This window comes from Lepidochelys kempii, chromosome 7, assembly GCF_965140285.1.
Source record: "Lepidochelys kempii isolate rLepKem1 chromosome 7, rLepKem1.hap1, whole genome shotgun sequence".
NCBI lineage: Eukaryota > Metazoa > Chordata > Testudines > Cheloniidae > Lepidochelys > Lepidochelys kempii.
The window spans coordinates 72235665-72249305 of NC_136386.1; the positions used below are offsets into that span (position 1 = coordinate 72235665).

Here is a 13641-nt window from a genome sequence, read left to right on the forward strand (position 1 = left end):
GCAGAAATAACTCCATTATCTTCCTGCTTTCTCCCCAACCTCCAAAAATCTCCATCCACCTCTCCCCATCTTTTAACTATTTTTGAAGGAGCACACTCCCTCTCTCCCCAAAGCAACTTCAAGCCTATACCCCATATATTATGGAAAGAGAAATGTTTTTCAAGTTTATTAATTAAGAAAATTGAAATATGGTAGCTCATCAAATCCCCATAATAAACACAGGGCTCCTTTACTTAATCACTGAACAAACGACCTGGCAAGGGACGCTGAACTGTTAAGTATCCTGAATTTCTTTTTTAAGGCTGTCCCATAATTTGTTGTTGCCTCGTGCAGCCTTCAGTATTGTCTGGTGTGCAGCCTATTCCTTTTGATCAACGTTTGCAGAAGAGAGTAGAGGCATGGGGAATTAGAGTTTGGGGTCCAAGAAGAAAAAATGACAGAAAGAAGATGGCGGACTGAGAAAAAAAAGACACAAGATGAGAAGGGAAAAAGTCTATGAAAGACAGCTACCTGAACTTTACACGACTGAAAATTTAACCTAATATCTGGTACTCAGGAAAGAGGAAACAAGTGGAGACTACAGCAGGTTCATCTATCTTGCCCTCTGCAAAGAGCCTAATTAACCTCAAAGTTAGAAATGAACACATTTATTTATGTAAAAGATTTTTATTTTTCCCCCCACTTCAGTTGTATCTCATGTCTTTACAAAAAGAAGTCCCGGATTCTGGTTGCTTCAATCCAGGAAATGTAAGCAGAAGTCCTTGTAAAGACACTGGGTTTGTTCTCCACTTTGCATCCAATAGGTCCAAAGCTAACTACACCATGCACTTCCCACTTTTCTCTTCTAATCTGACAGACCAGTGGTCCACCTGAATCTCCCTGGAAGAAACAAACAACCATTAGACAGGACTTGGAATTGCAGGAAATTGCTTACATGCCAATGACTTTGTGCTCTTTAATAGCTCTATTAACAAACAGAGCAAATCAGACTTTTTGCATGTCACATAATGCATAAAACACTCCTAGATCTATTTTTAACAGGTGTCATTAAGGTATAGAAAAGGATGTAGAGCTACACTGGAGTTCTTAACTCTGAGGCATCTTGTGCTACTTACAAGAAGCGAGGAAAGCACCATGTTTTAGAAGGATACTCTTGATGAGATTTAGCTGTCAGGTTAGAGTCCTCTTTAGGATTACCTAAACTGCACAGTTTCAAAACAACATGGGCCACCTGAACAGCATTTTCTGCCAAACACATAAGGATATTAGATGCAGACTGAGTCATCTCCTTGTTCTTTAAAGCTGTCTAATCATTTATTGGATTAAGAAAGTGGATGATTCAAAGATGTAGTAACAGTATACAATGTGTTTCATCTCTTATATCATAGGTCTGGATCAAGGCTAGGTTGGTCATTACTAACATCTGATGGGTGTTCAGTGGCCCACATGAAGTGAATTAGTGGTCTTGATCCGATTCCTACTAGAAAAATGTACAGATCACAAAAACCATTTCTGCTGACACTAATATGCCCTACAGTTGGGCGCAGTCATAGCAGAGAGGTCAAGGACTGCATAGGCCAATGAGCCAATTACTTTAGTAATTCTTGAAGGGATGTATCCAGAGAGGGTAAAGGGCATGTTGGCAGCATTGTGTAGGGAAGTTTGCACTACAGCTGCTTGTGCTGTAGCTGATCTATGGGAAATACAAATAACTTCAGTATTCAGGGCTACCAGTCACTTTTCACAAGCACTAAAAATTAACACTCCCCAAGTCTTCCCACATCCAAAAATAAAACAATTTATTAATTCCCTTAAGTAATGCCTGACCAAAAAATCATCATAAAATATATGAAATAATATATTCCTAGAAATTACCTTGGAATTGGTACATATCTTTCACTCATTATAATACAAAGAGGTGGAAAAGTTAAATACCTTTAATTTGACTAGTCAAAAAGTGATAATACACAAGCTTTTGACAAGAGATACCTTTGCAGCAGTTTGGGGCATTTTTAGCAACCTTTTTTCTAAGGATATATACAGCTATGAACATTTTTCCATATATCGTTGAACTGCAATGGGCTTAAAATAATCTCTTCCCAATTCTCACTCCCACTCCCCCCCACATTGAGGTCAGGATACAGAACTAATGCTGCAAACCAGGACTGTCTTCTGTAATTTAAGGCCTCTGACAATCCTAATCTATGCCACTGCTTTAAAACTATTTCTCTCCAATTGTATGAGGGATGTCCAAACGTTGTCCTACTAAATACCACGTTTAAACCTCTTAATTGCTTTTAACAGAGAAGCTTGTAACAGCCTTTATCCCAAACATGGGAGTATGCCCCTTGAAAACTACATATCCCAGCATGCAGTATGGACCCTTGCATATTGAGAGTATAATATTCACAGGCCACACACACTTCTCTTTAAAGATAGGGGCAGCAGCAGGCCGTTTTTTAGAAAGCCACAAACTACATGTTAGCTACCCCTGTACTGAACAGCCTGATGTTTTCATTCATAGTTGGAATTAACAGCTGAGTTTTGTACCTGACAGGCAGCAGGAGGCTCCCCAGTGTCCCTGAATCCAGCACAGAGCATTGACTGCCGAACTCTGTCTCCCCAGAACTTCTTTAGGCGACATGTACTGAAATCTATGACTGGTAACTTGGCCTGGTTCAAAACCTCAGACAAAGCCAGGTTTTCTTTCCCACCTTAAATAGATAAAATAGATGAGAAAAGGGAACATGAAAAACATTTCCGTTCTAAATATGAACATTTCAAGTGACATGGAATGTAATTTAACAGTATTCATGTACAAGTTACAAGAACTTGGGTCTACTTTGTTCCAGATTAAAAGATTCCCACCATTACACTTTTGTTTCCAATTTGTTAATTCAGATTTTTTGTTTGTTTTAAATAGTCATATTGTGTGTTTATTCCACAAGTATAGTCAACTATGAAATTGCATTTCCCCACAATTTATTGTCACAGGATCCAACTATTCATTCATCCCTGGGCAGGGTCATGGTATGGTGGCAGGGCAGTAGAGGGAGGTTTGTAATGCTGCTGTCCATGTTTTATCTGTTTTGCAGATAATGAGACTTCAGTCTCCAGGACTAAAGAGCCTGGCACTTTTCATGGGCATTAGTTAAAATATAAGCTCTTTGGGGCAAGGATTGTATCACAGATGTTTGTACAGTGCTTAAAATGGGGCTGTAATCCAGACTGGAACCGCAAATGTGCTACCCAAATATAAAATAAATAAATAAATACATACATACATAAACATGAAAACAGGGAAGAACCCCAGAATAAAATCTGAATGGTTGTTGAAAGATTTAGCTGTGCAAGTATGCAGGTATTATGGTAGCATGGGCAGTAACTGTTACCAAAATGTCACGTACACTCTTTGGGGCAGGGACTGTTCTGTGTTTATACAGTACCTAGCACAATAGGGTTCTTGACTTTGACTGGGACTCCTAGGTGCTATGGTTATGCTGTTATAACAGTAACATTTAAGAGAATAAGTCAGTCACCTATTTCAAGAAGTGCTGTTATACTAGGTAAGCTATTTGGTTTTCTTGTGCCTCAGCATATATGAAGGTACCCTGCCTATATTGCTATGTGCTTTTAAAATAATCCTCCTCTATATCATTGGAATTTCAAAGAGTAACTGGCTAAAAGTTGGTCTCTGACAGGCATTCACCTTCCACAGACTCGTGAAGTCTAACCTCTGAACCCATGCTATGAGAAGCACTCAGAAGTACCTCTTGTGTTCCCCCATCCAGTCACCCAACAGAATTGTCCTGGATGAAGAGTGCTGTCTCTCTTAGGCAGGCAGGCATAGTGAATAAAATGGTTTGTTATAATGTCTTCTACAGGCTTGACCAAGGCAATGTCATAATCCAGCTCATTTAGGTGAGGGTAGCAGAAATGCTCATGCTGATAAATTCGCTTCACACGGTAGACTCGCTCTGTGGATTCGGTACGATTAAGGTTATGCTTGCCCAGGAGAATTCGCCAGTTTGCTGCATCTTCTACCTTTCCTCTAAAAAATTAAAACAACATAGGGTGTCATTATATTGAACCTAATGCCCTCTTTTTAATGAGTTTTTTCCACTTAATTATGTGCAATACTCCCCACACTCACATAATTGACCAGAAGGCTGTTTACCCCAAACTTGCAATTATGTAGTTTTATTTTGACAAATAAAATGTTGTGAGTTTAAAATGACATTGTTTAGAAGTGCAAAATGGTAGCCTGCTGAAATGAGTGGGGGTATATTTATGATGAAAAATGAGATCCTGCCAAAGAAGTAGATTAGAAATTACTTTAAAGGATTCTGCTGACACAATAAATGTAAAAAGCAGCTTTCCTAGTATTTAACAGCAACAAAGATACAGTTTGACTCTTCACTGCAGGAGGAAACAATGCATCATTATTTACAGCAGGCCTCCATATACAGTGGGAATAAACATATTATAGATGCTTAGGAAGTATCTATAAAATACAACAATAAAAAGCAGGTTTAGAGGCTTAGTGCACTTGTCCTTCTCCTTTGGACACTGCACATGAATGTATAACAAGGTTTTGGATCAAAGATTCAGTACCATTTCTAGTTGACTGAGAAAAAGGAATGAATTTTATACATTTCTTTAGGGTAAAATGCATTCCTCCTGAGTAAATGTGCTTTATACCAGGAACTTCAGCTCTCATTCAGGAAGTATTTACTGGGACTATTCCTGTGCTTAAAGATAGGTACATGCTTAAGAACCTTACTGAGTTGAGGCCTAAATGAGGACTGGAGAGAATGGAATTCATTCCCTCACTGCTCTAACTATGGGCAGAACATAGGACTTGTAGCTTTAGATGGGATTTCTAGCTACTGAATCTGTCAAGCTTTACCACCGTGCAGCTGAAGTGGCATGACAGGCTTTACACAGGGTCTTTGCAACAGGGTGAATTTTAATCTTACACCAAATTACATATTGGCATGGAGGTTGGCCAGATATTTTTCAGAAAGTTTGAAGTTTTCTTAGTTAGACTGTAACTTACTGAATAGTTGGAATGACTTATTGTTGAACAAGATCAATGCAAGATCAATTGCATTAGTTTCTATTGTTACTTGTTTTACACTGTACTTCACCTGCATGGCTTCTCCATACTGTATAAACTAAAAACTACATTACAATTATTTTAAAAGGGGAGTTACCAAATTTGTGACACATTCACAAGTCATTATCATACATGGTACAAGAAAAGGAACACTAAATACAAAGAAAATTTACCAAGTACAGAAAATAACTGCTTTATGTGTCATTATATGAAAGAATAATAGTGGTTTTTTGTTTGTTCAAGAACAAGTGTGGAACATTGATCGCAGAAAGCAAGACATTTTAAGAACTGGGTAAATCCATATTTGCTTGATTTTATTCCTTTCTGTGATGGTATATTTCTCAGTCCACGTAAAAAAACTAGAAGTTCTTTTGACCTCATTTATATGCTTTCTTTCAATATATTTTCCCAAGTAATATCCCATGGTTGTCATCTTTTGCATTTTGATGGATTTTTCTTTTGCTATTAACACCCTAATTTCTAGGTTGTGTTCCCCAGTTTATATTCCTGGGGGAGTTCTGCACCACTGCGCAATGCAGAATTTTCCAGAAATTAACGAGCACACAGAATTTCCTTTGCCCCATAGAAATGGGCTGCAGTGCTGCTAGCTGCCACTAGGGACTGCAGGACCCAGCAGAGCACAGCTCACACATAGAAGACACCGCTGTGAGGGAGGGGGAGAGAGCTAGAGGGTTCCTGGCAATTGCAGTTCCCAGCATGCCCTGAGGGAAGGAGAGGGCAGTGCGCAGGAAACTCCGTGAAAACCTGACACTGAGCATCAGGTTGTTTCTCCCTCTGGATCCCTGGGCTCTGGCGGGTAGGGAGGCAGGTGTCTGGGCTAGGGGGCTCCACCGCTGGGCTCTGGGGAGGAGGGGGTTTGGATGTATTGGCTGCGGGGGGCCGTGCAGCTAGGCTCTTCCCTCCCCTCCCCCCCACTGGGCTCTGGTGGGTGGGGAAGGTGAAAGAGAAATAGGAACTGGGTTGTCATAGGGTTTCTTTGTTCCTGGGGGAATTTTTGTGCGTTTGTATTGTTAGAGACATACCTGCTGACAGGTATTTTGAAATAAATTATCAAAATAATTGAAACTGGTGTGATTATGTAGTGTTATTTTGACAAATAAAATCTGCAGAATTTTAAAATATTGTGCCCAGAATTTTTAGTTTTTTGCCTTGAATGCCCCAGGAGTAAGTTTAAGAACCACCCCACTGGTGTGCACAATTTCCCTTGATCAGTAGGGTTACCATACGTCCATATTTTCCCAGACATGTCTGGCTTTTTGATTCTTAAATCACCATCCAGGAGGAATTTTTAAATATCTGAAAACGTCTGGAATTTTGCCATTATTATTTTTCCCCAAAGAAGAGTTGATCATTCAAGAAAGAGAGTGAATGTTGATCACTCGAGAGAGTGCCTGCCTTTTCCCCCTAGCTCCCAGCGCTTGTGCTGCAAAACAGCTGTTTCGTGTGGCTGGGAGGGATGGAGAAGGAGAGGGAACACGGCACGCTCAGGGGAGGAGGCAGGGCCGGGCCGAGGATGGAGTTGGGGCAGGGACTTTGGGGAAGGGGTTGGAATGGGGGCAGGGAAGGGGTGGATTTGGGGCAAGGCAGGGGGGTGCGAGCAAATACCCCCCCACCCCCATGGAATGTTCTTTTTTTTGAATGTTCAAATACGGTAACCCTAATTTCTGTCAGTCTTTCTGATGTCCCTTTTCATGGTGGCTCTGAGTCACAATGGCTGAAGTACAGAATACATCTAATTCTGCACTTATTTCTGCTTTCAGTGGTAATGAGTATACAAAAATATATTCCATAACCTCCAAGAACTCAAGCAAAAACTGCAAATGTAAAACTTACTTCTGGAAGCAGTGGGCAGCAGTGAGAACCCAGCTTTTGTGAATGAGAGTCCCTCCACAAACATGAATAAATTTGCTATTTGTTCTAGTCCAAACCTAGAAAGAAAAATAAAGTTAGAAAATAATAGAACTTTATGTCAGAGGAGATTTCATTCTTGGGCACTTGAAAGGAATGGATGAACTAATGGTGGCTAATGGATGAACTAAAGTGCCCTCTACGGAGCAATATGTGTTACTAGCAGTTGTGGAAGAAATCTGTTTACCCCGGCATTCTTTTTTCTGTGTGTAAAATGATGCTAAAGAATTGTTAAGAAAGACCTGTCTGCTAATGCCATTGTGGAATAAAGATGGGGTAGTGAAAACCACTGTTAACTAGTAAGCAATAATTATGAAGATATTTGTATGTCCAGACTGCCAAGCCCTCATTATTATGTTTTACTGCTGTAATCTGGTCTTTTCTAGCATTGAGGCCAGCCCTATTGCCCCCTCAAGTCTATTCAAAACATTGTTGCAAGGATCATTTACCTTGTTTGTTGTTCTCATCACATCACTCCCTTCTTTGCATCCCCCTGTTGGTTCCTCTTCCAACATTGCAGTAAACACATGGAGGGTAACAACATTAATATGGAAGACAAGGACAGAAGAATCTTGCACGGAAGACTCCTTTGTGTTTTGTTTGTGAATCCTATCACAGCCCATTATCTCTCATTTTATTTAAATCATAGGTTATGGTAAGTTATTTTTAACTCCATTTGCCCTTGCATGTTATCCATTTCCACGTCCAAATTATCAGATGTCAGCCACACTTCGATTATTGATTCTTTATATATACATCCCATTCTCTTCCCTGACTGAGCTTTCTCCAGCAGAAATATAGTCTTCTTTGATGACCAAGAAAAATGTATCAGTGGTGGAAAGTAGGGGACTATCTGAGTTAGAGGTTCTGGAGAAACCAGTTTATAAAAGACTCCTTCTGGATGAAGGAGACTATGATCTCCTTTTTTATTGTGGTGGAATAATTCAGTCACATACCAATCTACTTTGCTTAGATACAAAACAGACTATATTACTAATGATGAAAATGTGTTGCTGTCTTGAAGTTCTGTATTTTCACCAATGTCATACTTCTTTCTATTTCATCCCTCTTGCCTGCGTCTGTAACCAAGTCTTCATTATTTTCTAGGGAATTATTTTCCCATGAAGCTGCTATACAATTCTTGGTTTTAAAATTTATTTTTAAACTGGCCAGTCCTCCTACTATTAAATATACAGGGCAGTTAAAGAGAGAAAAGAAAATTTCACCAGTTGGTTTCAGGGGGGTTGGGATGACTAAATCCTTAATTAAATGTGCTTCCATCAACTTTTTGGAAAGTATACTTCAATTCAGGTTTGATGGCTACATACTGTAGCTCACAAATATTTTACAACCATAAGAAACTACTTATATATAAAATTATATAAATAGTTCCTAGACTGCAATCCCTTTATTTAAAAGATTTGTGAAAAGCACTCTTTATCTATACATACATTTTACCATTGACTTCAGTAGGAGAAGTTTGTGGCACAATATAGAGACACAAGTTACATTCACTTGCTTGGCTGCACACACACTCTTAATAACTTTATTATTGACTTCAATAAAAATGTTGTACTGACAAAGGACAGCCAGGTTTGTTACTCTGTCTAAAGGTCATTGTTACCTGTAATGAGACTTGCCAAGGCCAAGAATGTGGCCTTACTTCGTTGCCTGATATAATCCTCTCCACCGTGTTTGGTTGAACATATGGAACACCACAGTTTGTTGGCCAATCTAAAATACATAGCTAAATAAATGAAGTCCACAAGATCATGTTCTAACAGTAGTAGGCTGATTCTGAAATGATGGGGCATGCAACTCAAACATGCAGAGAATTTGGAAAAATGGGGTAAAATGACAATTATTAACAATGTACTGTATTCACCAGCCTTGTATTCATATTACTCTCTTTTGTACAATTATGCATGCATGTATAGTGATAGTAAAAAAGTTAATAGATTTTAAAACTTCAAATAGATCAATAAAATACATGGAAGAGTTTATTGTGTGAGCTTATTAGTTTTTACACCCACAGCTGCTATTTTCAAATGTCTATGACTAGTTTGCTTTTGGGCCAAAATTCCTTTTGCTTCTCAATTTACAAATGATTGTTTCTCTGGAATGTGTGATCACTTTCTGTTTGACTACTTTGGAGATATCTTATTGTGAGAAGATTTTCAGATCTTTTATTGGTTTTGTGTTACTGGTTTATTGGACACATTCTTTTGAATTTTCACTCAGATACCTCAAACTGCATCTTTCAGAAACTTCATATTTACCATGGATGCACAAGGCAATAGGGACAAATGCCCTTGACAGGTTTGAAGAAATGTGAATTAAAAGTACATAGTTGGGTATTTAAAAATAGCCCACCCTTCATCAGGAGCCTGATCCTGCAATCTCTAGTCACACAATTGGTTCCAGTGTGTAAATCAGGTGCATGACAATCTTGCCAGGTGTCGTGCCGTCACTGGAGTCTCCAAGACTTCCCTTTTAAAATGGGGCTTTCAAAATATTAACAGAAATGGCAACTTCTGACCTAGGAGCAGAAGAAATGACTTATTTGGGCTATTAGGTAGGGTTGCTGAGCACTTGACCAAAGAAAGAAATCCCCATGGAACCCAAATAGCTCCTTCTGATTTGACCCGAGGTGCCCCGTTTCACCTCATGGTATTAATTATTATTATTATCTGGTTGTTTTGGGGTTTTTTTGCCAGTTTCTAGGGAGCAGCCATTAGGGTTTGGTATCATTAACAGCCAACAGTGTTATGGCACTAATCAAGTCATATTTATAGTAATTATATTGCAGATGCGGAGAAGGGGGAACATTTGGCAACAGAGAGCACTATTAAGCAGGGAAGGAACGAGCTTATCAAACAAGTTTAAGCGTGTGCACAGGATCTGCTGAATTAAAATCCACTGGCTAATGGCATTAGCCTGTTTAATAGTTTTTTCAAAAAAAAAAAGAGATCATGTAGTGTCAACTTACCGACGTTCAGGAATTTGGGATGACGTGCATTCTGGACTGAAGATGCTTGTGCTAAAGAAAGCACTAACAGCAGCATAAGCAAACCGTCTACAATCATTGTCAAGAACTTGATCAGACGAGAAAAGAAGAGAGACTGAATTTTTGTACTGCAGCACAAGTGTTATTACTGAACATGACACTGGAGGGACAGGACCATAAACACCACAGCTTGTTGTTACTTTCATGATAACTACAGCAAAACAATGCAGGGCAGATCAAAACACCAAGCCCTGGATGGTTCTGCCTGTGGTTAGCATTCTTGTTATGACTGGCTGTGGGAGGGTGGTTCTCATCAGCAGTTTTACACTGGAAGGCACAAACAAAATGGGCATTTCTGCAAGGTACTGTTGTATGTTTAGGGAATTTTGGTCCAACATCCACTTTATGATTAATGATTTACAAGCTCAAATGAAGAAAGCCATTGGATTTTTATTACTTGATAAAAATGAGTGGCAGATCCAACCACTGAGCAGCAGATGGGGCTAGGGAACCTATTTTCTATGAAGTAACACAAACACACTTTAATTCATTGAAAGCTCTTGACCCAGATTCATTAAATTATGCTACCTTTAACCACATAGGGAACAAAATCTCTCCTCATGAGGCTAAACAGCTTGCAAAACCATGTGGTTAATTGTTGCTGGGGTTGCTTTTTTGCCAGTAAGAAAACAGTATGTGGTTGGAAGAGGGTTAAGATTTTTTGGCATCATTTCCTCATTCGTGTTTATTCCCTTCCTTTTAAAAATTCCCTTGAAATGTTGTTTGAGCAATGTATTCTGTCGTATATGGATGGCTGATAATAAGATAGATGGCATCTGTTTAAGTCACATATTATTTGGGATTAATGCTTCTAAAGACTTACAGACTGCAGCTTAGTACTCTGCTATCTGAATGCATTGACCCTTCTGCATGTGATGACTGTAAGCTCAAGACCCAGAATTTCTAGAGCTTTAGAGAGGCAGAAACTGTACATTCAAACAACTGCAGCAAAGCCTGCAAGTGTGTTTCTTGATCTGATACAGACAAGAGTTAAATGTGTGAAGAAATTGGACATCCAGCACTTCCCCTGAAAGGATGTTCCACATAACCATAAGAAAGGTTTTTCTGATATTCAACCTAAGTTTCCTTTTCTTAATTAAATCCCGTTATTCTTTGGGGCTTTCTTTTCCAAACAGGAGCTTCAGTTCTGCAAGCCCATGTCAGCCCTGAAAGGGGGTGACAGGAAGAGGAAATGAACCAGTTGTACAGTACTCCCCAATGGCAGTTGCAATCTCTCTAGGCCAGGAAGCTGAATCTCTCATTTTATAAAGTGGTGGTGATAGTGAGAACATTCATTCTTAAAACAACCAGTGTCTTTAGCTGCAAGACTGACATTTCATCTTTCCAAATGAGAAAAACACAGATCTTGTTCATCTACAAATTACACTCTCCATGCAAAATGAACACACATCCTGTTACCTTTCTGCCCTATTGCAGAGCTAGCCTATTTAGAATGTCCAGTTCAACACAGGAGGCTAGACAGCACTACTCATTTTCATTGTCTGTAGTGATACAAGGGTGTGCAGTAGTTACAGGCATATTGAAAAATAAGGGCTCTGTCCAGAAGAACTTACAGTCACCGGTTTCTTATCCTCAAATGGCTAGATGAATCCAGCAACATGAACTATTAACGGGGTGAGATTTTAAAAAAGATGTGGATTAGACATTGGTTTTTAATTGAGCCCTTCATTTCAAAGCTATTTTGCTGAAGAAAGTGAAAAAAATGTAATTTATAAACCAAATAAACCCCATAATCTCTATCTTCCTAGCCAAGAAAGCAAGACATAAATGACTAGTGTCATGAAGAGTTCTGTATGGTTATTTAGCCCACACTAAGGGTTTACTGAACGTACTTATTTCCATCTAATAAACTATACTTCTCCCACCCCTTTTTTCCAATTAACAATACTACTTAACACTAATATAGCATTTTTCATTTTCAAAGAGCTTTGAAACCATGAATTAATCTCCTCAACATGGCTGCAAGGAACAGTTGCAAGTATTACCTTCACAGCTGGGAAAACTCATGAGAGCAGTGTCTTGCCCAAGTGACAGAGAATGTAAGGGTCAGTTCCAAGACTAGAACTCAGAAATTTCTGGCTCCCAACCTTGTGGTAAGAGCCCCACATCAGACATTATGGCTTAGCCGCACCCTTCCCCAAAAAGTGTTTTTCCTACAAAGAACTATATGACTTTGTTCTAATTTTAACAAGGAACAAACAACCTTCTGTCCCACCAAGGACCTCTTACCTCACCACGCTTACTGGCAGATCACTATTTCCTTGGATTTACAAAAAAGCTAAATAATTGTGTAATGAGCCTGCCACCACAGAAGTGATCCTTTCTTATTGCTTCAGATCATAAGGACGGCAGGAAGAAATGCCTCCCCAAACACATATGTCTTTGAACAACTGGCTAATTGCCTTATAGGGAGTAGGGATTCTTTTCCTCTGAAGTACCAGCAATTAGTCACACTGGGAGGCAGAATACCAGGTTGTCTTGAATTCATTGCCAGTTTGCATTCTTTCACATGAAGGCAAGTGGAGCCTCTGGGGATGGAAATTCTCATCTTGGAGTCCTGGTGCAGATTCAGGTGCACCAAGCTCAGAGTATATGGTTTATAATCCCAGGGCCAGATTAAAAAAAGATCAACAGGCATATTTTTTATTTTTATTATTTTAGTAAGTGCTGGTGTTATTTGTTGTCTCTCAAAAAAACTGGAGCCTGGTTAGTGCTCATGAAAGTCTTGGAGATCAAAGAACTCCAACCAAGAACAGGTACAGCACAGATGGTTATTCTGCAAGTTTCTTCTTCACTGCCTAGCCCAATTAATCTCTAATACTGATCTTGAGGGGCCACTTTCAATAAGTGAGAGAGGGTCTAATTCAGTTCTTGGCCTCTTCTCCAAGACTGGAAAGAGCAGATTTAATGATATTGATACTTGTTTATTGGTAACTGGACTAAGGTAACTCATTTCACACATACTACCTAATAAGCACCCACATCAGGTATTACCTATTCTCAATCAACGCCAATTTGGACTAGAGCTGAACCAGTGACCTAGAAGGGAACAGCTTTGTAACTTATACTTTAAGCAAGCCGTGAGCCATTCAGAATCCATGTGTTCAGTTTCTAGCTAGTCCTTCTAGTGCTAAGTTACCATTCTCTAAAATTTATTAATTAGCCACTATCTTGATAGTTCCAACATGCCCTTCTCCCCAGCATCTAGACAGGTCAGCACCAATTGTTATCCAGAGTAGCATCTTCTGGTTTTTGGAACATAAATTTGGTGCCAATTCTCTTTCAACAGCTGTTAGTTAAATTTTAAATGCAGACAAGCCTGAATCTACAGCATTCCAGGTCATTCGAACTCAGAAGTCAAAAACTACTCTTCTGCCTCTGATAAATCTAACACCCCAGTTCCATGAACATTCACAACAAGAATTTTGAACAGTGGTCAAAAATGGAAAAGATTCGATGAACGTGTTACCTGACAGGCATTTAGATTCAAAATGCGAAAAGTAAC

General features: G+C 39.2%; 1 protein-coding gene across 1 annotated transcript; it reads right to left on the reverse strand.

Annotated features, from left to right (window-relative positions):
• Positions 1 to 680: 680 nt before the first annotated feature.
• On the reverse strand, positions 681 to 7671 carry LOC140915189 (elastase-1). Its single transcript, XM_073354766.2, has 5 exons — positions 7498 to 7671; positions 6974 to 7068; positions 3771 to 4051; positions 2551 to 2714; positions 681 to 879 (listed from the first exon to the last, which is right to left on the reverse strand). The coding sequence occupies exons 1-5, from the start codon at positions 7669 to 7671 to the stop codon at positions 703 to 705; spliced, it is 891 nt and encodes a 296-aa protein (XP_073210867.2). The 3' UTR covers positions 681 to 702.
• Between the last annotated feature and the right edge of the window lie 5970 nt (positions 7672 to 13641).